The 22,757-nt window shown below is 37.1% G+C and overlaps 1 protein-coding gene across 2 annotated transcripts in view; it reads right to left on the minus strand.

The window, feature by feature from the left end:
• The window catches only part of ARHGAP10 (Rho GTPase activating protein 10), a 125,699-nt gene that overhangs the window by 30,466 nt on the left and 72,476 nt on the right, over nucleotides 1-22,757 (minus strand). For both annotated transcript variants that reach the window (XM_042470138.1, XM_042470139.1), the window contains 5 exons: nucleotides 21,084-21,158; nucleotides 15,728-15,815; nucleotides 15,269-15,327; nucleotides 14,074-14,179; nucleotides 12,656-12,815 (listed from right to left, as the gene is read on the minus strand). In XM_042470138.1, the coding sequence (XP_042326072.1) occupies nucleotides 12,656-12,815; nucleotides 14,074-14,179; nucleotides 15,269-15,327; nucleotides 15,728-15,815; nucleotides 21,084-21,158 (488 nt within the window). The remainder of the gene's footprint in view (nucleotides 1-12,655; nucleotides 12,816-14,073; nucleotides 14,180-15,268; nucleotides 15,328-15,727; nucleotides 15,816-21,083; nucleotides 21,159-22,757) is intronic.

The following is a 22,757-nucleotide window of genomic DNA, read 5'->3' on the forward strand; positions in this document are numbered from 1 at the left end:
AACATGCCATGAATCTTTAAAAAATAAATATAAAATTTAAAATAAGCATAAATACTCTCTACACATCAACTGTTCTGCAAATAATTTGAACTAATCCACAGACATAAGTATGTACAACTGTGCTTGCCAGCTGGTAGGGCACAAGAGAAATTAGATTTAATTATGAGCCACCAAGGCAAGATTGAGGCTCTATAATTTCACTAGTTTGTGTATTTGTGCCAGATCTTGTTTTGCAATCCCCCCCCCCAACTGAAGACAGTACCACTAGATTATATTTCCTCCTTTAAATATTCTCCCATTTGTATGATATAGGAAAATATTTTTCTTCTCTAACCCAAAGCAACTGACCTAACTAAATTTACTCAATTTGAATCAAACAGTCTCTGCTAGAGGAGACCCACTGAATCAATTGCTGAAGGGTAAATCAACAGTATTTAAATCTCACTGATTCAATGGGTCTACTCTAGTTGAGATTAGCAACTGGATTTGGACCACAGCAACAAGACCTGTAACTTATAAATTATTAGTATACATTTTGAAACCCAGGTTTCAAAAATGTCAACTAAAATATTTTCCAAGTACCTATACCATCTGAAGTGAGGTGTGTCATTACATGGAAGAAGACACTGTGGCTACATGGACATAAGTGACTAGTAGTTACTGTGAAGGGGCCATGTCATGGTTCCTAAAGACATCACAGCAATAGTGCACAATATTTGACCTTAAATTATGGTTCATAAAAATAAACATAAGTCAGGTCCACTATTGGATAATCATAGCCCCCCCAAGCATCTCAACCTAAAATGCAGCAACAGCAAAATCCTGGGGCTGGCTCAAATTTGTTAAACACTACTAGACTCATGACATTAGCACCACTCTCCAAGAAGACCTGGAAGCGTCCAAAGACTAAAAATTTTTGCCTTGTAAATTATATCTCTCCACCCGAGATGCTTATTTTAATGTAGTTTCCAAATGAGTTCTGAAAAATCAGAGTTGGCCTGCTAAGACACTTAAAGGAGAAACATCAAATGAGAAGCACCAATAGTAATTTTTTCCAAAGCACTTTAGAATTAAGACCACATAAAACAGAAATTTGTTGTTAACTGTCCTCACATTGACCTCGACTCATGGAGCTTAAATCCTAAGCAAATAGAATGTATAAGTCAATAATCAGAAATTAGTTTTTTTATATGTGTGCCTCAGCCAGCAAATATTATGCCATTTGTTATCATGTCTCCTAACTAAAATAGACCTTAGGCAATTCACCAGAGGGAGCAGAATCTTATTACAATTGGAATGGATAAACCTATGAATAAGATATTTCCAAGACTCCCTCTCCTTCACCTTCCTGCTCAGGTCCTGCAGGCCCAGGTCCATGTCCTCCCTAATTGAGTCTAACCATCTGGCATGTGGCCTTCCTATAATTTCCTAGCATCATTATCTTTTCTAGTGATTCACTGCCCCTCATGGTGTGGCCAAAGTACAATAGCATCATCAGAAATATCAGATTTTAAATCTGAATGCAATAGTCTGCTTGGAGACTAATGTATAGAAAACTGGCCACTCTACTCAGTACAGCTAAATGTGAGGGACACCTGAAGCTGCAGCCCAACAGCATCAGGAGGGCTACAAGTTGTCTATCTCTAGTACTGCATTTTTATTATGTTTCCATTTTAATTAGAAATATCTAAATAAAAAATAAATAAACAAAAACTCTCTCATGTTGACATAGCGGAGGAGTTCCTAGAGTTCTACTCCGAACTCTATGCTGAAGAATCGGCCTCCCCAGATAAAACCTAATTCATTCTGCAACTCTCTAAAAATGTTGGAAATCAAAGAACCACACTCATTCAGCCCATCTTGTTAGAAGAAATCAAACAGGCAATCCAAAACCTCAAACAAGGAAAACCTCCTAGATTAGATGGATTTACAGGAGAATTGTACAAGTTATGTTATAATAAAATTCCTCCATACCTACAAGATCTATTCAACAAGATAAGGTCACAAGGTCTATGTCTCCAAGCCAGAATGGTTAAAAATATTTCCTCCAAGTGTTGGTGTGGTTGTAATGATAATGACACATTTCTGCCCCAAAATAAACACATTTTGGCAATTGGTACTTAAACAAATTTCAGTGATTATCAAACAAGAAGTTATGTCCAGAAATGGTTTTCTTATCAAAATATATGGATGCACACTGAAATCTGAAACATAAAAACCTCATAGATTTCTTCATATGTGGTGGAAAAGGGTATGGGACCTACGGTTACTTGAAAAACTGTCTGTCAGAATGGAAAGTTATGCAGGACAACCAAAATCAGGAACTTTAATAGACAAATGGTTCCCACTCATTGACTCTGTAAACAAAGACATAAACAAGAGAAGACAACTTCCATCTCATCTGAACCTTTGATCAGACATTCTGGACTAGATTGACACAAAGAGAGCACTGGACTTTAAAATGACCACTTACACTGAACAGAATGTAAGGAGGAGACTCGCAACACAATTCAAAGTTGTGGGATGAATTGTTTTATTTTGCTTTATAGTTGTGACATGTTTTGTACATAGTTGTTTACTTATAAAAATAATTTTTAAAAATGACAAAAAAAAAAACCAGGATGCTTTATATAACTATAAATGAAGGCTAGTATCAAGCTCTAGAAAGCAAATCCAGTGCATTATCCTTAGCAGCTATAATTGGCAAATCCTGGTTCTTAACAGAAAGGAAGTTGCACCAATCTAGAGTTGGGGAAGACACATGGGTAGAGCCAAGTAAGGACTTGTGTCAAGCTGCACAGATCTCCCAAAGTAATGTCATATTGACTCTTCCATGTTCCAGCATTGGCTGTGAGACGGGACACAACTGGAACTGACTGTGCAACTGTATACTGGTGTGGTCAGGCCCAAACAACATAAGATTGGGAGAAACACTTCACCTATCATCATGAAAAGGCCCATTTAGCTCAAAGAGGAGCTCATTCCCGGAATACACTGAACATGTTTCAGTTCTAGCAATGGAGGATGAGAAAGATTATTGCTTTGGGCACATGGCTAATCTACATTGTTGCTGCTATCTATTGTATGGTTTTAAGATAGATTTAATATTGTATTTTTACTTTATTATTGCTTTAAATTAGTTTTGTTTCACAGATATAATTTTGTTAGCTATCTTGAAAGTCTAACAGAAGGAAATGGGATATAAATAAATAAAACAGAATGCTGGTCTGCAGAGAAACAAGAAATGTATTACCACATAAATTATCTACAGTGATATATGTGAGACTACTATATATTTACTCTTAGTTTTGAACTTGAGACTCACCCAGCATATATCAAGTCTGTCTGGAATTTAAAATTCAATTATTCAATTAATCATTATTACTGTATTTTATTACAGGCTGTCATGTAATTTAATTTTTTTCTCATAAATTGCAGGATTTATTAAACCAGAGTAAACTGAAATAATTTGAACATAATGAAGAATCTGTGTCCAACCCCACCCCCAGTATTTTCATATATCAAGTTTTCCCACAGTATTTGACATGCATATTCTCATAAAGGATGACTTAATGAAAGCTAACTTGATCAGTACAGAATGTAATGATGGGGGAGCATCCCATGCCAGGTCACATCTTATTAGCATGTTTAATTTCCACAAAACAGTTAGCATGTAACCTAATTAATATATATGATGTCAAGGCACACTTAACTGATTTTAAACATTTATTACATCTGGAAGTGACTAATGTGTTGCTTTCATGAGACCTACAACCCTGAGCACTATATTGCATGCAGGATGTCCTTGGGTTGATTCATGTTATCTGAGTTTAAAAAGTATGTAAGGCAAGAGAACACAAAGGTCTGTGTCCTAAATCATAAAGAGGAACATTGTTGAGAGGATGTAGAGAGGGAAAGCATATGCTGCCCCTAAGGTATTTGGAAGAATGGTATGATAAACAAGAACAGCAGTATGTCTGCAAAATATACAAGAGAGTTTAAGTGACTAGGAGTAATGAAAATCTGTTCATATTAATAGTTACTGTATAGTGGAAACTTATATGACACTGCTATTTTTTTAAAAATATATATATTAATAACCTAAAAATCAATAACCCAATAAATTAAGTCCTAATGTACCTTCGCATTACCTACTTTCTCTAAAAACACCATAAAAATAGCTACTGAACAGAGCCATAGAACAGAGAGCTTCCTTGCTGGTCCAAACTATTCCACCTCTAACACTGTTCTTCACTGGCTTTCAGAGATGTCTCACAGGAGTTCAGAAAGTATACATTGCTCCCAGCACTGCTTTGTAATTCTTCTTTAGCATTCTCCCTAGCATTCTTTGTCCTTGATTATTTTGACTCTGTGCCAAAATCCACCAACCACACAGAAATCTAAGCAATGCAGAAACTGTATTCATAAGCAATGTGTTGCATTTATATGCATTATATTAATATCCTAAGCATATGGGAAATAACATATAGGTGAATTTCATTTAATGCCAATGATGATAAAATGATACAACTGCAGCAATTTTCCTGCACAGGTAAGAACTGAGTATAAGTATAGAAACACCAATATAAATGTTTACACATTTACACTACAGATGCCCACATCCAACAGCAAATCACCAAAAGAATGGCCACCTATGAAACTGCATTTAAAAAAAATCAAGGTTAAAATGTGACATATGCTCCTTCATCACATGTAGTCTATTAATTTGGTAGCTTATGGATGGTACAGATGGCCCTTTGATCACCACACACCACAGCCCCAGATCCGGCGTTTTTCTGGTCCCTTTTGGGGCGGAAAACAGGCAGTTTTTCTACCATGGTGCCGGCTTTTCGGTGCTCCTACGGCATGCAGCTTATAAATGCTGCGCTGCAAGAGCACCACAATGCTACCCAACATCTGGTCAGGCAGATGGGATGACGCTACTTGGAGACAGCATAGGGGCATGAGTCATCTAAACACCACTCCCCCATGCTGCCCCGCAAGCCAGTGTATTGTGCCAGTCTGTTTTGCCCCTCAGTCTTCTCTAAAAGTAGCAGAGGCTTTTCAGTACAAAGGATTCAGCTTCTTCTCTCCCCTAATTATATCTAAAATTTTAAATTCATGACACATGCATTCGCAATAGAATGTGGTGGACTGCTGTCATCTGAGGAAGAAGATGCAGAGACAAACAAACTGAAATCAAAAATGCCAGCCAGTAACACAATGACACTTGGAAAAGTTACTTTTTGGAATTCCAGATTCCAGAAAATAGAACAAAAACTGCTTTACTTGGCTATGTATGAATAAAATATGCCTTTGTACAGTTCAACTCCACAGTATTTCTAACATATTGTCTGAATTAAGTAAGGGCCCAAACACAGAGGCCAAAATAAAGCTACTTCGGGTCACTTTGGAGGTATGGTGTTTAAATGACACAAGCATCTTAAGAGGCCAGAAGCTGCACCAAAGCTGTGCTCCAGTCCTTAGGACTGGAACGTGACTTTGGCACAGCTTCCGGCCTCTTAAGACGCATGTAACATTTAAACAGCATACCTCCAAAGTGACCTGAAGCAGCTTTATTTGGCCTGTCTGTTCGGGCACTAAATCACAAAGAAAAGACAGATTTCAGATTAGCAGAAGGTGCATTTTCTGGTTATCTACAACCAAAATATGTACCTAGTTTCACATGGATTAAAATAGTTTAATTGGTTTAATAGTCCAAAGTGATGCATCTGTCAGTGATAAACTGGGCTGAGATCATGCAGGTGATATGCTGAGTGTTATCATTCTGTGCAAAAAAGCTCTATGCTCCCCAGCACCCAGGCCTCATGGGCTGCTGTTAAAAGACCATAAAAAGTGGAGAGAGACAACTAGGCAAGGGAAAGTCCCTCAATGTCCTCTTGCAGTTTATTATGGAGGTGATGAACAATATCACTGTTCCTTTGCTTCATGCATAAGCAAACTGCAGGGGGGTGGAGAGGGAATCCTACTGCCTAGTCATCTCCTTCCCTCCCACCTCCTCCAACTTAGCAGGGAAGGAGGGGGGAAATATTATAACTGGTTACAGAACGAGGATTGTGGTGGGATTCCAAGAAATGCAATGATATTGAGAGTCACATTTGTAGATTACTAAATGTGAAATTGTGGACTCAACACACGCGCACACGTGCACACACACATTCTCTTTTACTATTTTCTCCATGTATGCAACCAGCTAATATAATTTTCTGTTATCCAGTGATGGGGCAATAGGTACCTAGATTTGGGTAAGAGTAGGAAATCAAGTAACAGAATTGAAAACAAACTTTGCTTGCTTCGGTTACTTTACAATAGTTGTAATACAGTTAACTTAATGTCACAGATTTAGTCTATACACATTTCTATTCCTATAATCGCAACAGTCTTTACATCTGCTTTATTCTGTTCCTTATTCACCATTTCAAATGTTTACAAGTCAAGGAAGGGCTATCCTACTATCAGTATGAGAACAGGCATAATAAAGCCCAAGTTATACATTTTTGCAGCCCTCTGATTACATGTAACTACTGAAAGTATAAATGCTTACCTTTGTTTCAAACAGCACCAAAACAGTTATGTCTATTCCATCTCTACACTTTATACTGAATTAAGGAGATGTATTCAAAAATTATCTATAATATATGGAAATCACAAAAGCATGCTCTATATAGATGTTAAAATTTACCATTGGTATTGCAATGTTTTGGCAACCTATTCTGAAACCAGGTTTGTCTCAAATCCATGTTGCTTTGCACAGTGTGTTTTGTTTTTGCTTTTCAGAGCTGCACATCTAATAAGGTTAATCTGACATCTACTACAAGTAATATCAATGAAAGCTGTGCCCAAACACTATCATAAACATTCAAACAGAACCCCAACTCCCAGCATTTTGCACATGATTCTGATAGTGGACTTTACTGTTTGTTTGTTGTTTATTAAAACACGACATAGATCCCATAAGTCTGAAGTCTGCCTATCTCAGGAATGATCCACGATAAAGTTTTTCCCCTAGATCATTTTTTTTTTTTTTGGCCTTATTAGTCACGTTTATTGTACTAGCCAAAGGCCATGACAAAATGAGCTTATCAAAAAGCATAAAACATTTAACATTTAAAACAAAAGGCAGAGAATACAAAGGACAAAAAATGTCCCAACATTTAATGTGCAGTTAAAAATAGTTAACTGTTAAAAAGGGTAAATGGAAAAAGAGATATCTTTCCTGGATATTAGTAAACAAATATGATATAATCATAAAATCTAATTAATACTTGGCATCTCCCTGGTAATTTATGGCAATTTTATTTAACTCTCTCTTTCTAATCTTTTTTGCAGCCATGGAAAAAAGGGCCACTCTATGTGTTACACAGTCGTTGGCGTCACTCAAAAGGAATTGGACCAAATCAACAGTAGAGCTCCCACTTTTGTTTGTCAGCAAGGGTGTTAAAAATGTCTTTCTAGGGTCACTGTACAATAGATAAATTAAGAAGTAATGAATAATATACTCCACTTGAGACTGACTGCAGATGCATAGTCTGTTCTCAAAAAGCACTTTGTTGTAGCGTCCATCTCGAACTGCAGTAGGCATTACTTGAAGTCATAGCTCAGTGAAGGCAATTCTCAAAGTAGGCAACTTGAGTTTAGTCAAATATCTGGCTCTAAAATCTTCAGTCTTCAAAAAGGAGAACCAAAAGGAAAATTGCGAGGTCCTAATTGACTGCAGATTTTTTCCTGAATCAGTCCAAAAGAGGAATTCCCTTAATTGCCTCTTATCCATGCCAATAACAGCGTTCAACTCAGACAAGTTATATTTTTGTAAAAGAATTTGAAAACTTGATTTCCAGAACTGGTTGTCACACATTTCCTATATAGTCTATATAGATATAAATATATTAATTTATATTTATGGAAGCTGTTTTGTGGAAGAAATCTGGGAGAAAGTGGCATATAAATATAAACAAATAAAATATGTAATCAGTCTGAAGAACTAACTGGAGAATTTTTTCTGTTTCCAGCTTTTTTTAATGTGTAAAGGGAAAAATTATTCCATCTTTCCCACATAGTTATTTTGAGAATATGAAACTTATTAAAACACGGAAATGACATGAAGCTGTTCCATACTGGGGGGGGGAAATCCCCAATTACTGGTTTAACAGTTAAAAGCATTCTAAAATTTCTTAAACAGGCTTTTAGCTTTCAAGTTCAACCTAGTCTTTCTATTGTAAAGCATTATATTTAAACCACATGATAAAGATATAAGAATCATGTTTTACTGCAGTCTCCCCTCTTATGAAAAAACTATTATAGTAACAGTGTCCAACATAGAGGGAATGGAAAATCTAGTTAATGCTCTTTACCCATATAGAGTTAAACAAAAAGAACATGTTCATTCTTTAGATAATTACTACTGCAGACTGTAACTGGAAAACACTGTTCACATACAAAACAGTTTTCAAATCCTGGAGGGTCAGGATGGGCAATGGATTTCATCCCCCCCCCCCTCTTCTCCTCTTTTCAAGTTTTGTAGATTTTTGACACCTTGTATGGAAGTAAGAATGAACTGGTGCCACTGAATTATTTTCGCTCTATGAAATAACAGTATCATTCATAAAATACCAGTATCCTTGAAAAGATGTACAAATAAAGCAAAAGCTGTTCCGTGTTTTCAAAGAATGCAAACTACACATGCACTCTGGACTCTAAGATTAACTCTTTTTACACTTCTATTGATCTAAGAAAAGAGGACAGAAATCTAACAAATGATCATAATAAGATGAAAATAACAGAATATACTACTATGATCTTAGTTTGAGTCAATCCACTCAAACAGTATACAGTTATTCCCATTCTTCAGTACTGGTACAGCAATGTAAGGGGGAGACTACATCATTTACAAGCTAAATTTCCTTGATTAAAACTAATCTAAGTTGTCATGGATGATCAATTGAAATCTTTTGGCCTCAGCTCCTTAGATGTAAGTTGGAGATAATCATCTATGCCCATATATGATTTTGCATGGCTACTGTTAGGATTAGTGACATAATGTGAATTAAAACCCTTGTTTAGAAAGTTTCTGTAATGATAAGCATGAATCTATTAGCCCCACATATTTCCTGTAACAACAAAATTTGATTTAGATTTCCTGCATGGCAGGAGGTTGGACTGGATCGCCCTTGCGGTCTCTTCCAACTCTATGATTCTATGAGAGTCAAGGAAAAGTAGAGTTATTTTTGTATTAGAACTAAAGGGGAAACAATGAAAAATCTATATGCCTGTACTGCCACCTCTCTGTTGCTGTCATCTAAAATTGAAACACTTCTAGTCTCAGCTGATGTAGTTCGATATCTACAGGCTATATACACTAGATGGCTATAATAAATTGTATCCAATTTAGTCAATCCACCATAGTAAAAGTTTCCACTGTATTAAAAGTAAGCTTATGTTTCTTGCCATTTTGGAAAGAGCAGAAGTCCATGTGGCAAATAAGACTCAGCCAAACAAACTGATACCTTATGCCAAGTGAAGAACCAATGATACAATTGTAAAACAATTATAGATTTTAAAGTAACGTGTAAGATATATTTTCCAGTAGCTTAAGTAAGTATCCAGACTAGATCACAGAAACCAATGCACATGTTTTTATGCTCTTTCTTCTTAAATACTGAGATTACATCTTTTTAAAAAATCAAGTCAACATAAAATTGCTAAAGCACTTCAGGAAGCCTGATGCCATTTGTTTCAAGTATGAAGTGGTATATTTGCATCAATAAAAAGTGAGCAATGCTGATGCATTTGAGGCCCTAATTATCAATAGCTGTTGCTCAAAACCTGTAAGCGTTGCTTACAAGCAACAGTTACAGGTGAAGAAATGGCACAAGACACATTATTGCCCAGTTCAGCAACTTACAAAGTTTGTAATCACAAACTGTCAGTGCTTATTTTCACCTGCAATTGTACCCTGATTAATCTGTAAAGCTTCAGTGGGTATTTTATTTTTGGCTGAGTCAGCAATTCTCACAAGAGCTAATCACAGCCATTTTGAACACTTTATTTGCCACAGTTGCAAGATGGTTCTGGTTCAGACTACTTTTAAAGCAAGTCTTCAACGTTTTAAGCGCTATTCTCAAGCAAACAGAGGATGCAAGTTTAGTTTTGTGTTCTGTATTAACTAATTTCTTTTCTTCACTATCTCCCCACCTCTAGACCCCATCTATATATTCAGACAAGTGAAATAAAGTGGAAGAATGGATGCTATTTTTGAATACCTTTCAAGGTAGTTTTCTAATAATTTCTTCACATAAACTGCATGGTCATTTATATACTTTGAACAACTATACATCTTATTCAATCACACAGAAGCCAACAGTGGTTTCTGCGTTGGGCTAGGATCATAGGCAACCCAAGTTCAAATCCCACTCAGCCATGGAAACAAAGTGGGTGACCTTGAGCTAGTCACAATCTCTCAGCCTAACAGAGGAAGGCAACTACAAACTTCCTCTGAATAAATCTTGCCAAAAAAATCCTAGGATGGGGTCACTGTAAGTCAGAGTCAACTTGAAGGCACATAACAACAACCAACCAACCAACCTACCACCTACAGATTCAATAATCCAAATAACACCTCACTATTTATCATTCCTTTCTTTCATGAAATTCAAAGCTGTTTACATAGGGTTCCCAAAAGGTCTCCCACTGAGACACTGGCAAAATCCAAACCTACTTATATGTACTGGGAGGAAAGCTGGATATACATAAACTGAATAATAAGCATCATCATCATTTAGCAAACCTTTTACTTCATGTACCTTGCCCTACTGTATTTTCATATGACCCACTAGTATCATTTGATTCAGGGAGAGTGAGTTCAGTCAATGTGATAATTGGAATCAGATTTCAATTCATGTCTTATACATTTCTCACATCTGAAACATGTATAAAGTATGTACATACAATATTTTTTCTTTCAGTGGTATAAAATGTAAACTGAAGTCCATACTGTGAGCAAAGAATATGAGTGCAAAAGAGGAATGACCTAAATAATACATTTTCCAGCTAGAAAATGGTAACCTGAAGGGAACAGTATGTAATGGGCATTGGGAACAAAGAAGAAATATAAGTGACTTGAGATATCAGAAAGCTGAAAATGAGTAAAATTGCAATAGTAGTGAAGAAAACATGCTTTCATAGAAAAAAGGACATGTTGCATAACAGAAAATTCACCAGCCATAAAAAGGTTAGATATTTAGTGGTTTCTAACTGCATTTGGATAATAGAGGTTTTTTTGTTTTCTTCCCGTATAATATTTTTACATTATTTGTAGAGCTGATACAGCTGCATTACATACAGTGTGAGATATCTATACACTTTTTCATAGCTGTGGAATAAAGTAAGTATACAAAGAACTTGAAATGTAATGCTACAGCAGGAAATGCTCTTGATGTTACAGGCAGCCAGCTATGGGTTTTTGTTGGATTCTCTGCTTACTTCTTTACAGAAAATTTGGTACCAGACACAGAAACAACATGGAAAGAAATAGAAGATCTCACAAAATAGAAGATCAATTCAACACTTTTCAGGAAACTTGTAATTCAAAACTAAAAATATGCATGCATAAAATAAAACAACCCGATCAGTTAAGTCTTGTATATGTAGGGAGCCCTGGTGGCACAGTGGTTAAATGCTGGTACTGCAGTCACAAGGTTGTGAGTTTGATCCCAGGGCTTCAAGCTTGACTCAGCCTTCCATTCTTTTGTAGGTTGATAAAATGAGTACCCAGATTGTTGGGGCCAATTAGCTTAAAGATTAAAAACCACTAAAGAGAGTGCTTTGCTCACTGATAAGCGGTACTGAAGTGCACATGCTATTTCTATATGTAAAGAAAAACATTATGAACCTTCTATAGACCACTTGAAGGCTTCTTACAAAATGCAAGGATGTCTATCTTGCCTTTTCCCTTTTATCACTGTAGCAATGTAAATTAGTATAATAGGAACCTGGTTATAGCTGTGGCTGCTCCAATGCCTTCATAAAAACAAGCTTTGTCCACAGAGATTTTATTAACTGAGGTATGCTTCTATTTTCCCCAACCATCATATTAAATAAATACAGAACTTGCACCCTTAGTGTTCCTCCATATCTGCAAGTCTTAAGAGTTCAACAAGCCTTATGCTATAAGCATCCTGTATGTGAATGAAGCTGTTATTACTACAGGAGTGCTGGCTCTTAATAAACCAAGTTCCTTATCAGTATATCCAAGTGAGACCTGTAATGAAACATTGCAGGGTAGATTGCCTTCTAGAATTCTAGTCACTTCATCCCCCTAGTTTTCCAGCCCACCCCCCCCCCCAAGTCACCATGTGGCCACTGAGCCCACTCAGAAACCCCTGGGTTGTTTTTGATATGTCAGTACTTTTATGAGTTATTTTTAAAGATGCTTTATACTTCTGCAAATCCATAAGTGATTTTTTTTTGTGTTCAGATGGTGCACCATTTTGGTTACACAAGCAACAAAAAAAGTCACAGATTGAATATAAGTAAATAGAGTAAATACTATAGCTTTTAAAAAGTATAAATGTAAATGGTTACTTTCATAAAATCTGTGGAATAACAGCAAATCCATCACTGCTTTCCCCCTATTTACCTTATCATGGTTTTCAATTAGGATTTCAACCACAATATTCTGAAATTTCAGGTCCATGAGGGCAGCCACAGTTTCCTCTTGTGGTCTCATTAAAGTTGGTCCAAATACTACTCCTAAATTTGCTACAGTCATTAGATTCTTCTTTGCATGGTCTGAAACACTTATTAAGAAGAGAAAGAAAGGAAAAGACAACCAAAATTAGTAATCAAACTAGCAATGGAAGCTAAATTTGTGAATCCTTTTACACTTTTCTTTTCAGTTCTTGAAACAAGTAACATCCGATATTTTCACCTTATAATGTAACTAACAAAATGTGAATATATACCAACACATTTAGATTTTAAGAGATGGGTGTGAAGCCAATGTAAATTTGCAAACAAATCTATAAGCTTTCTCCCCACAACCCTCTTTCCACCTTGCATCAAAAACAGTAATGCTGTTAAGTAAATACTCATATGACTTCATTAGCAGATTGCATGTCAGACTTCACCACAAAGGACTTTACCACAACAGCCTGCTGTCCCACCACAATCAAGCTAGTTTAAGAATGGAGGCATACAGGTTTGGTATACTGTCTTATCACACTTCTCATTCCCCCCATGATAGTGCTTTGGAGATTGATGCATGAATCTGCTGGCGGCCATGGTTGCTGTGAGGAGACAGAAGAGGAGTAGAATCACACCCATTCACATCATGTGACTGCCTGAGAAGTGGAACTGCAGTGGAAGGGACCTATCTCTGTCCCAGTACAGACCGGCAGGACACGACAACCTGGCGGCAATAGTAGAGCTCAGCAGCATGCACCAAACAGACGCTGCAAGCCCAACGATGTATGGGCGGTGCCATTACAGCGCCACCCTGCCCACACAGGGGGCACGTGCATGACATGTGGCCGCTGCAGCGCCCACACATCATGCACAGGAAGTGACATCATAAGCGTGTTGCAGTCCTTACGATGTCCCAAAAAGGAGCTGCTCTAGGTGGCTCCTTTTTTGGTCTGCAGCATTGCCGTGCAGCTTGGTTGCTGCGGCAATGCTGTAGACGAAAAACAGGTGCCTACAGACCGCCCTTTCGAGGTGGTTTGTATTGCCCAGTACAAAGGCAGTAATGGAACAGCAGTGAGACTATGATCTATTGACAGATTATGCCTGTCAATGAAAAGGTGCACTACAGTAACGAATGGAATGCAAGGAGCAGCAGGATGGACACAATGCCAAAGACACTTTTATTCTCTTAAAATATAGTCTCGTGTGATAAAGTCCTAAGTGACATACACAACAATGAAAGGTTTGCATCTGTTTTTGGAAGTTAGGTGCTTATACAGAAGAACTCATACGAAAAAGCAATTCATTAAGCCTGGTGTGGATGGAAAGAAAAAAAACCATCCTGAACATTAAATAGGGATACAAGATGCTTACTTTGCTAAGTGTTTCACCAAAATACCCAACATTTCTTTGTTCTTCTCTGGAAGTTTATGGATCAAGACATGGATAGCGTTAACACGAGACTCAGGACTGCCACTTTCTACATAAGAAAATAAATCAGTTAATTCTTAGTCATGCACTTGGCACAACATATCTACTTAATTTTTGTTACCTCTTTATTCTTAGTTTTCTCTTTCTATTGGTGGCCTAGTATTTTTAATTTATCTTTTAAACACACCTAACCCCTGTCCCTGTATGTGTGGGCGTGCGCATATTGTAGCAGAGGTTAGGAGTTTATACATACATACACAATTATTATTTTTTTAGTCTGCTTCTTTAATTTGTTTACCAAGAAGCTGCAGATAAGGAATTACATTAATGCAGGAAGATGAACTTTTTATTCTCTTGACACTGTTTATGATCTGCCTTAGGATACAATCATGTATTGTTTGTCCTTTCTTAAAAACATTAAGTGTAGTGGTTACAGTACAATCTTACGTATGTTTGCCCGTAGCATGCACAATGAGCCTATCAGAAAGACCACATCTTCGATATGAACCAGCTAGAACTCTACAGAGAAAGGATTTCTCTTGGTCCCGCCACCATCATAGGCTTGCTTGGTGAGGATATGACAGAGACTTCTCAGCAGCTGCTCCCACCCTCTAGAACTCCCTTCCATAGGAGGCCAGGGTGGCCTCCTCCCTACTTTCCTTTTGCTTGCAGGAAAATACATTTCTGTTTAAGCAGGCTTTCAATGGAGAAGCAGGGAAGGTTTTTATTGAGATCTATCTATCTATCTATCTTTTGTATGGATTTTAAATTGTTTTATATTGTATGTTGGGGGTATTTTTAATTGTGTTTAAAAATTTACTAAAGTATTTTAACTGATTATTTTGGAAGCTGCCGTGGATTCCCCTCATTCTAGAAGAAAGGCAGCATGTAAATGAAGTAAATAAATAAATAAACATATTAATGCCTACAACATTCTAGTACTTTTGTATATTTTAGACATCTACAGAAACACGTATATGGGCACGAAGGCTGAGAAATACATTATTTGCAAATGTCTTTAATATAAAGGATTCTGTGTACAATTTCCTGAAAGCAGCAACCTATTGAAAACTACTGTATCCATAATCACCACCATTACTGTGTTAAAAGAGGTTAAGATTTGATTAAAAGTATTTACTAGCAGGCATGATGAAATCTCTGTGTAACTCATATGTCATCAAGGGTTCTGGAAGGCTTCTGTTAAGACAAAAAGTTACAGTTATTAAGCAGAATGAAGGCAAACAACACACAAAAAATTTCAGCTACTGATGTCTATTAAAGTTTGTCTTACGTACAGATATTCCAAAAGTTGTATGTATACTTTATAAAAATAATTACATTCAGTGTATGAATACAGGAAGAAATGGGGGGAATGGGACAAGAGAATGCTCTGAATCAGAGTTCTGAAGATCAGACAAAAGATTTAGACCACTGTAACAGTAAGAATTTATTATGAATGTTCCAACAAGCATCATTGTTAAAGATATTAATTCTAATGTATTAAAGTAAGTGTATTTTCAACTGAACAAAGAGACATAATTCATCTGTCTGTCAAAGCTGTAATTAAATTAAAACAACCAATATGTTTTATATTTACCTCAAGTACTGTTTCATCGCACTTGTAATTGTCTTCACTTCCCATTCTTTAGAATTTTCCAGATCAACTTCATTACATGTTTTTGCATCTAGAAAGTCAAACATAATGGGAGAAAGGAGAGAAAAATGGATTAAAATTATCATTAACTGAACATTTAATATAAAATCTTTATGCAGCAACGCATACAGGACCCAACTTCATATGCCATTTCAGTCAGGTCTGTACTCCCAATACAGACTTCAAGTGTAACTTGTAAATCTGTATATAAACAAATCCTCAGCCCAACATAGATCATGTGGGTGAGTTGGACCCTACTCTGTGTCCCGAACAAAACCAATGTGCAGGGTAATGTGAATTAAGTCTAAACGTATTCCCAACTAGAGCAGACCTATTTATGTAAATGATGGTTAATATGAGTTCCATTAATTTCAACATATGCCCTCTAGTTGGTGCTAACATTACATCTAGTCCTTTGCTGTAGCATACAATTAAGAAATATGCTTGTACCGTGGCACTTTGAGAGGGCCTATATGGAAAAATAGTTTCCCTTATTATGGTAAATAAGCAAACATGCTATTCAAACATGATGTGTAAGAAATTAGTATAAAATAGTAATTGAAAGAATAGTACCTCATCCAGAACTAAAGAGAGTTCTTTTATCAGAATGCTTGAGATTTTGACAAAATCAATGAACTGAATGAAACTCTCTTCTCTTAATTTTATCATCTGAGGATGCAGAGTAACAGTGTCCTTGACCTTCACTATTTGCATGAAACAGTAGGAGAGGTACAGTGGTGGATATATATATTCTCAATTCATAATTTTTCATAATTCATAATTTTTCTTCTACAGTATTTTTATAATAAAGGCAGTTTTATAATAAAGGCACAAACCATATAAAAAGCATGAAAAACAAAGTTTTTATAAAACAGTATGAAGTTAACAAAAACTGTCCAGCTTGAGTTTTGTTTATGAACTGTGTCATGAAGTAGCAATACTGTTGCTTAGATCACTATCCAAGCAACAGTATTGCTACTTCATGACACAGTTCATAAACAAAACTCAAGCTGGACAGTTTTTGTTTTTCCACCCTTGTTTCAATTCACACACCAGTCATGCAAAAACTGAATAAGTAACTGATCCTTTTGTCTCGTCATGGAGTAAAGCTTCCTGACAGGGGCTAAAGTTAGATCTGACAAGTATCTGGCTCTGTTGTTTAGAGTTTTGGCATCCTCCTCATTAGCAACTATCAATTTGGTAGGTAAGACCCAACATCATTTATTAAAATAGTTCTATATAATAGGATTTCAAGATGGTGTACTTGAAACATAATTTTTCTTTAAACTGGTGTGTTGCAATGGTATAAGGGAACAGTCCCTGAAAACCCCCACCCTTCTACCCTTCCTCCCATCAATAAAAACATTTACTGGGATAACATCAGTTAAAACAGCTCAGAAAGAAGTGACAGCAATATGACAATAATGGCCAATAATGGCGGGGGGCTGATTAACATGGGCGGTTTATTCTGTTTTAGGAGAGGTTAGTCTAGAAAGGTATGCCGGAAGAGGGTCATTTTTATCGCCTTTTTAAAAGCGTCAAGAGATGTGATCTGATGAACCTCCTCCGGCAGGTCATTCCAGATTTTTGGAGCGGCAGCTGAAATGGCCCTCCAGGAAGTCACCACCAGTCTAGTTTTTCCTTGATAAAATAGGGACACCAGAACATTCTTCTTTCTTCCTGCCTAAGTGCAAAGTCAGTACCTCTAGGTTTACCAAGCCTGAGTCCTTTCAGTAAGGGAACTCCATAACTTGCAACTATTGCTTAGTTTTGAAATTGGATATCAAGCACTAGAGCTATGGAAAGTGTAAACTATCAAGGGATTCATTAGACTGGACATCAAAGTTGCAATGTTCTATGGTCATCATTGAAGTTCTGGAGGTCTTTATCCAGTGCTTGATGAATTCTGCAGTATTGTTATTACAGATAACTTGTAAGGATAGTTTGTATGTTTAACTAGACCCCATCATCTTGTGCATGTGCAGGAATGCATATCCCTCCTCGCCCCAGACCCTATTCTGCCTTTTAAATACAGTGGCTGTTGAACTCAGCATAGTCTATTACACACTGAATAAAGAAAGGATTTATTATAATTTTAACAAATATTAGTTACATTGTAATATCTGTGTGAAGCAGTTCAGGAATTAACAGAATTTTTTAGTTATCCTCAGAACAACCTAACAAGGTGGATTAGCTGAAAGAAAGTGATTTGTTGCAAGCCATCCTCTGAGCTAAATATGTGGACAGAGACATGAAAACAAGTCTCTACAGTCCAAGCTGGATACTCTTTTCTTTAAATCTTACTGACTAGTCAGTTAGCTTAATTAGAATTCCAATGCTTTACTGTATGAAATATGTTGTTGTGTTAAATAAACAGAAGTAGCTGTAGTAACAATGCAATCTACTGAACATGCCACATCTTTACAGGCCTCCATCAAAGGTCATTTAATACAGCTGATGTTTCCGATAGCTACTTTTAAAAGCTACATATAGACATGACATAATAAAGGTATGTTTATCATGTGTATCATATATAAATAGTGAACTGCCCCAGGAGAAACTTGGAATCTTGAATCCACTTATCAATACTATTTTTTTACATGAACACAGAGCAGGAGCTTTCCTATTTGTAATCATGGCTCCACACAGACCTGAAAGGCAGAGGGGATGAGGTTACTGGACTCTTCTATTGCATGCTGACAAACTACATAAGGCTTACATGGCTGATTTATCTGGATCTTGCTAATGTAGGTGTCAATATTAAAACAAGCAAACAAAAAGAAGCAGTAGTCTGAGTAGTCAAGTCTCTTTGAACTAAGATTAGCATGCTCTGCTCCCAGCCTTTAATACTTATTCTTGTAACTTATTCACTTTATTTTTTTAAACCGAAGCAGGTAACCAACATCTGTTTTCCTTTGATTTTAAAATCTCTCAAATATTTTATCTAACAATTAAAAGAAATTAGTTTCTCATGGAAATGCTGAATACCACACAACAAAACTCATGTTTAGTCTCAATGGCTTTTAATAATCTTGCTCTTTACTTCCGCAGTGATGTGATGCTTCATGATTCTGAGAGGTTTATATGCATTTTTTTTGAACAGCACAGAATTGGTAACAGTGATTAAAGGTATTAAGCAATTAGTATCTAGCAAGATCATTATGACAAATTGTCATGGCATGGGATACAAGATCTTACGCCTGACGTCCTATCATAAATCCTGAACAGACAGCCTGTTAAAAGAGAGTCATACAGGTGGCAAGGATTTGACAGCACCATATAATATAAACGTGCTTTGCCATTCACATAATGTCTGGGGTAATGAAATGAATTCACTTGCTGGTTTCCTCTAGTTTTCTCTGCCAAAGAACACTGTGTTATCAGCACAGATGGAGCATGCATAGTTCTGGAGAGGAGCCTGTTGCAAACTAGCTTCTCTGAATATCAATGAATTCTTGAGAGAATCAGACACGTGCTACTGTCAAGTGAAAGGTTTGGAGACTCAGAAAGCTGAAGTAATCCCAGTGGTCTCATCTGACTGCATGTACTGTCAAGTGCTCTGGACATGAAGTCTGGAAAAGTTGCACTATTGACTGCTGTACTGGGGTTGCATGACAGGCAGCTGAAGAATTTAAACTAAGTACCCATACCCTGGGGAGAGTGATGAGTTAAAGCCAGAACTGTGCTTTGGGAGTAAGTGAAACTTAAAACTTCACCAAAAAAAGGAAGTGATACAGGGAGAAAAAATTTCTTGGAGGAAGCGTGTTTACTTAAACAAATGAACAGGAAAATTCAACTAGGAATGTAACTTAAAGTAATTTATTTAATAAGTCAGAAAAAGACTTGTGTATCTAATCCAAATTAGGCCAAACTACAATGGGATCTTGTTATGCACTGGGGTTTGGTTCCGGGATCCCCCACAGATAACAAAATCCATGGATGCTCAAGTCCCATTAAATATACCATATATACGCGTGTACAAGTCAACTACATGTCTAAGTCGAGGAAAGTTTCAGGGTCAAAATCATGAATTTTGATATGACCTGTGGATAAGTCAAGGGTAAAACCTAGGGGGCTATAACGAAGGACAGAATGGGGAAAATACCACTTCCGTCCCTCCTTCTCCTTCTCCGGTCCTCTCCCGACCACCTAACACGGATTCCAAGGTGCTGGAGGAGAGGTTTTAACATCGAACTGAGAAGGGCAGGAAGTGGTGTTAAATGGAGAGTTCTTCCATGGGAAAAGGCGGCTTGCAAATAGGACTGGGAAGAAAAGCAAGTGGTGCTAAAAATGAGGTGTTTTTTCCACAGGAAGAGGAGTCTTGCAAATTGGACTGGAGAGGAAAGCAGGTGGTGTTAAATGAGGTGGTTTTAGGAAAGGCTTGTAAATCAGACTGAAGAGGGAAGCAAGTGGTGTTGGTGTTAAATGAGGTGCTTCTTCCATGAGAAGAAAAGGCTTGCAAATCGGACTGGGAACCTCTTACACACACACACACACAGAGAGAGAGAGAGAGAGAGAGAGAGAGACATGCTTCAAGGCACCAAGAGTGGGGCATCATAACCTTTCTAAGCAGTACTAGTTACTGACCCATATATAAGTCAACCCTGGATTTTAGGGTCAATTTTGGGCATAAATTTCTCAACTTAACAGTCGAGTATATATAATAATGACAAAGCAAAATGGTATCCCTTATATAAAATGGAAAATCAATGTTTGCTATTTGGAATTTATACTTTTGAAAAATATGTTCAAGCCATGAATGCTTGAGTCTGTGGATAAAGAAAATCCATGGATAAGGTTGGCCAACTGTACAATCTACACCAAGCTCCTTAGATAAACTTTAAAATGTAGTTAACTGTACTGCCTTTAATTTCACCAAAACATTACCCTAATTAACATGATAGATGATGATTCCTAGAAACAACAAGTGATTTATTTTAAACTTTCCAAGTTTTCATCAAGTACGAAGAATTAAACTGGGAAAAGACTACAGTAAATAAGAAAATAACACCTTAAATATACAGTTGGCCCTCTGTTTTCGCGACGGATCCGTTCTGGACCCACCCCCCATGAAAACAGAGGCACACGCATATTCAAACTCCATAGGCTTGAATAGGGCTTGGGGTGCATGTTCATGTGCGTGCGGGGGGCATCCCATTAAAAATAGCAGAGCTTGCCCCTCCGTGGATTTCCAAGGTCACAGATCCAAGGTCCATGAATTAGGAGGGGCAATTATACACAAGACGCAGGATGCAAAATACGAAATGATAAAAATGAATGTAAAAAATAAGATGCATACCTATTAACAAATTCAGAAGTCTCTGGACCTTTGAACTCACCCCCACAACTCTGTATAGTCCTTGGTCATCTATACCTTATTGGGAGAAAAGAAACATAAATAACAGATCTTTTGGTTAAAATCAAATGTAAAGTAATAGAAATATAAGCTTAATATTTTCTCAGTTGTTGAATAATTTATGGAGGCATTTATAATACCTATTAAAAGAATGGAAGACACTTGAGATTAATTGAAAGGAGTCTAGCAGAGAGGGCTCAGGAAACAGAAGCAGGGTGGGGAGACAATAGTATTTTTACTAGTTTATTTATGCAACTAGTTCAAGAATTCTTATCTCTACCTGGAACAAAAAACACAAATATAAAATGAGAGATTTAATTTGTGATAAACTGGAGGGACTATGGCAGTTTTCAAGTCCCTAAACAGAAACATCACTCTTCTACATATGCATTAATGACATTCAGTTGGATACTCCAAGGATGACCATATGTTCAATGCCTTTCTCCCTGGATGGTCCAGGCTGTAAACTACAGACAATTTGTCCTCCGCTACAGCATAGAAAAAATTACTACCAACCCAAAGGTTGGTTTTAAACATAAGGTACTGGTCAACAAATTACAAGGCTTCTGGTCAGGTCCAGCCCTTGGAGGGCTATTCACCAACTGTTGTCTACCCATATGGCCACTGTTTGCAATGACGGGGCTATACATACACATTTCCAATGGCCATGGAGTTTTCGCTTTATACCCATTCCAGATTTGCAATACCAAACTGGAAATTTCATTCACCATACTATTGAGATGAATAAGGAGGAGGAGGTGGCAGGGAGATGGAGATGGATTTGCTAGAAGCAAAGAATCAGAAAAGTACCCACTGCTTCAAAAACAGTAAATATGTGAAGGGAAAACCAAAAGCCATTTCATAAATTTTTCTAGGCTCTCACATCTTTGTGTGAAACGCACTTGATCTGATTTGCTTTTCTATCTTCTCAGCATAGACGTCAATCTAGTTGCAGATGAGAAATATAGGAAGAAAATACACTGGTGCCTCGGGATACGAAATTTCCGGGATACGAAAAAGTTGGATTGGCAAAAACTGTTTCGGGTTACGAAATATTTTTTGGGTTACGAAATTCATTTCGGCGCGAAATTCAAATGCTGCAAAGTGCAGCTATAGGCTTTCCAGTGCTAACTGCAGCCAAAGCAATACTAAATGCCTAAGCAAAAAACACAAATAAAAAGCATTAGAATCTAGCATTCTTGTTCACCAACAATATATTCTAGATTTGAGTATACATTTTATGCTGTGATTAGAGTGGTCAAGAGTAACATTAATGAAAGCCACAAATTTCAAATATAATGCACTTAAAATCATGGGAATTTCCCAATTCATTTCGGCGCGAAATTCAAATGCTGCAAAGTGCAGCTATAGGCTTTCCAGTGCTAACGGAAAGCTTTTTCGGGTTACGAAATTTTCGGGTTACGAAAGGAATGGCGGAACGAATTAATTTCGTAACCCGAGGCACCAGTGTACCTAGGAAATATACCAGCAACAGGGTGGGCGAAGTGTATCCCCCCCCCCTTATTGTTAGCAACCCGAGCTAACACACCCAAAGGTGGGGGATAATGGGAGCATAGTCCAGCAATATCTGGAGGGCTACACTCTGCCATCCAAGTA

This window comes from Sceloporus undulatus, chromosome 5 (genome assembly GCF_019175285.1).
Source record: "Sceloporus undulatus isolate JIND9_A2432 ecotype Alabama chromosome 5, SceUnd_v1.1, whole genome shotgun sequence".
Lineage (NCBI taxonomy): Eukaryota > Metazoa > Chordata > Lepidosauria > Squamata > Phrynosomatidae > Sceloporus > Sceloporus undulatus.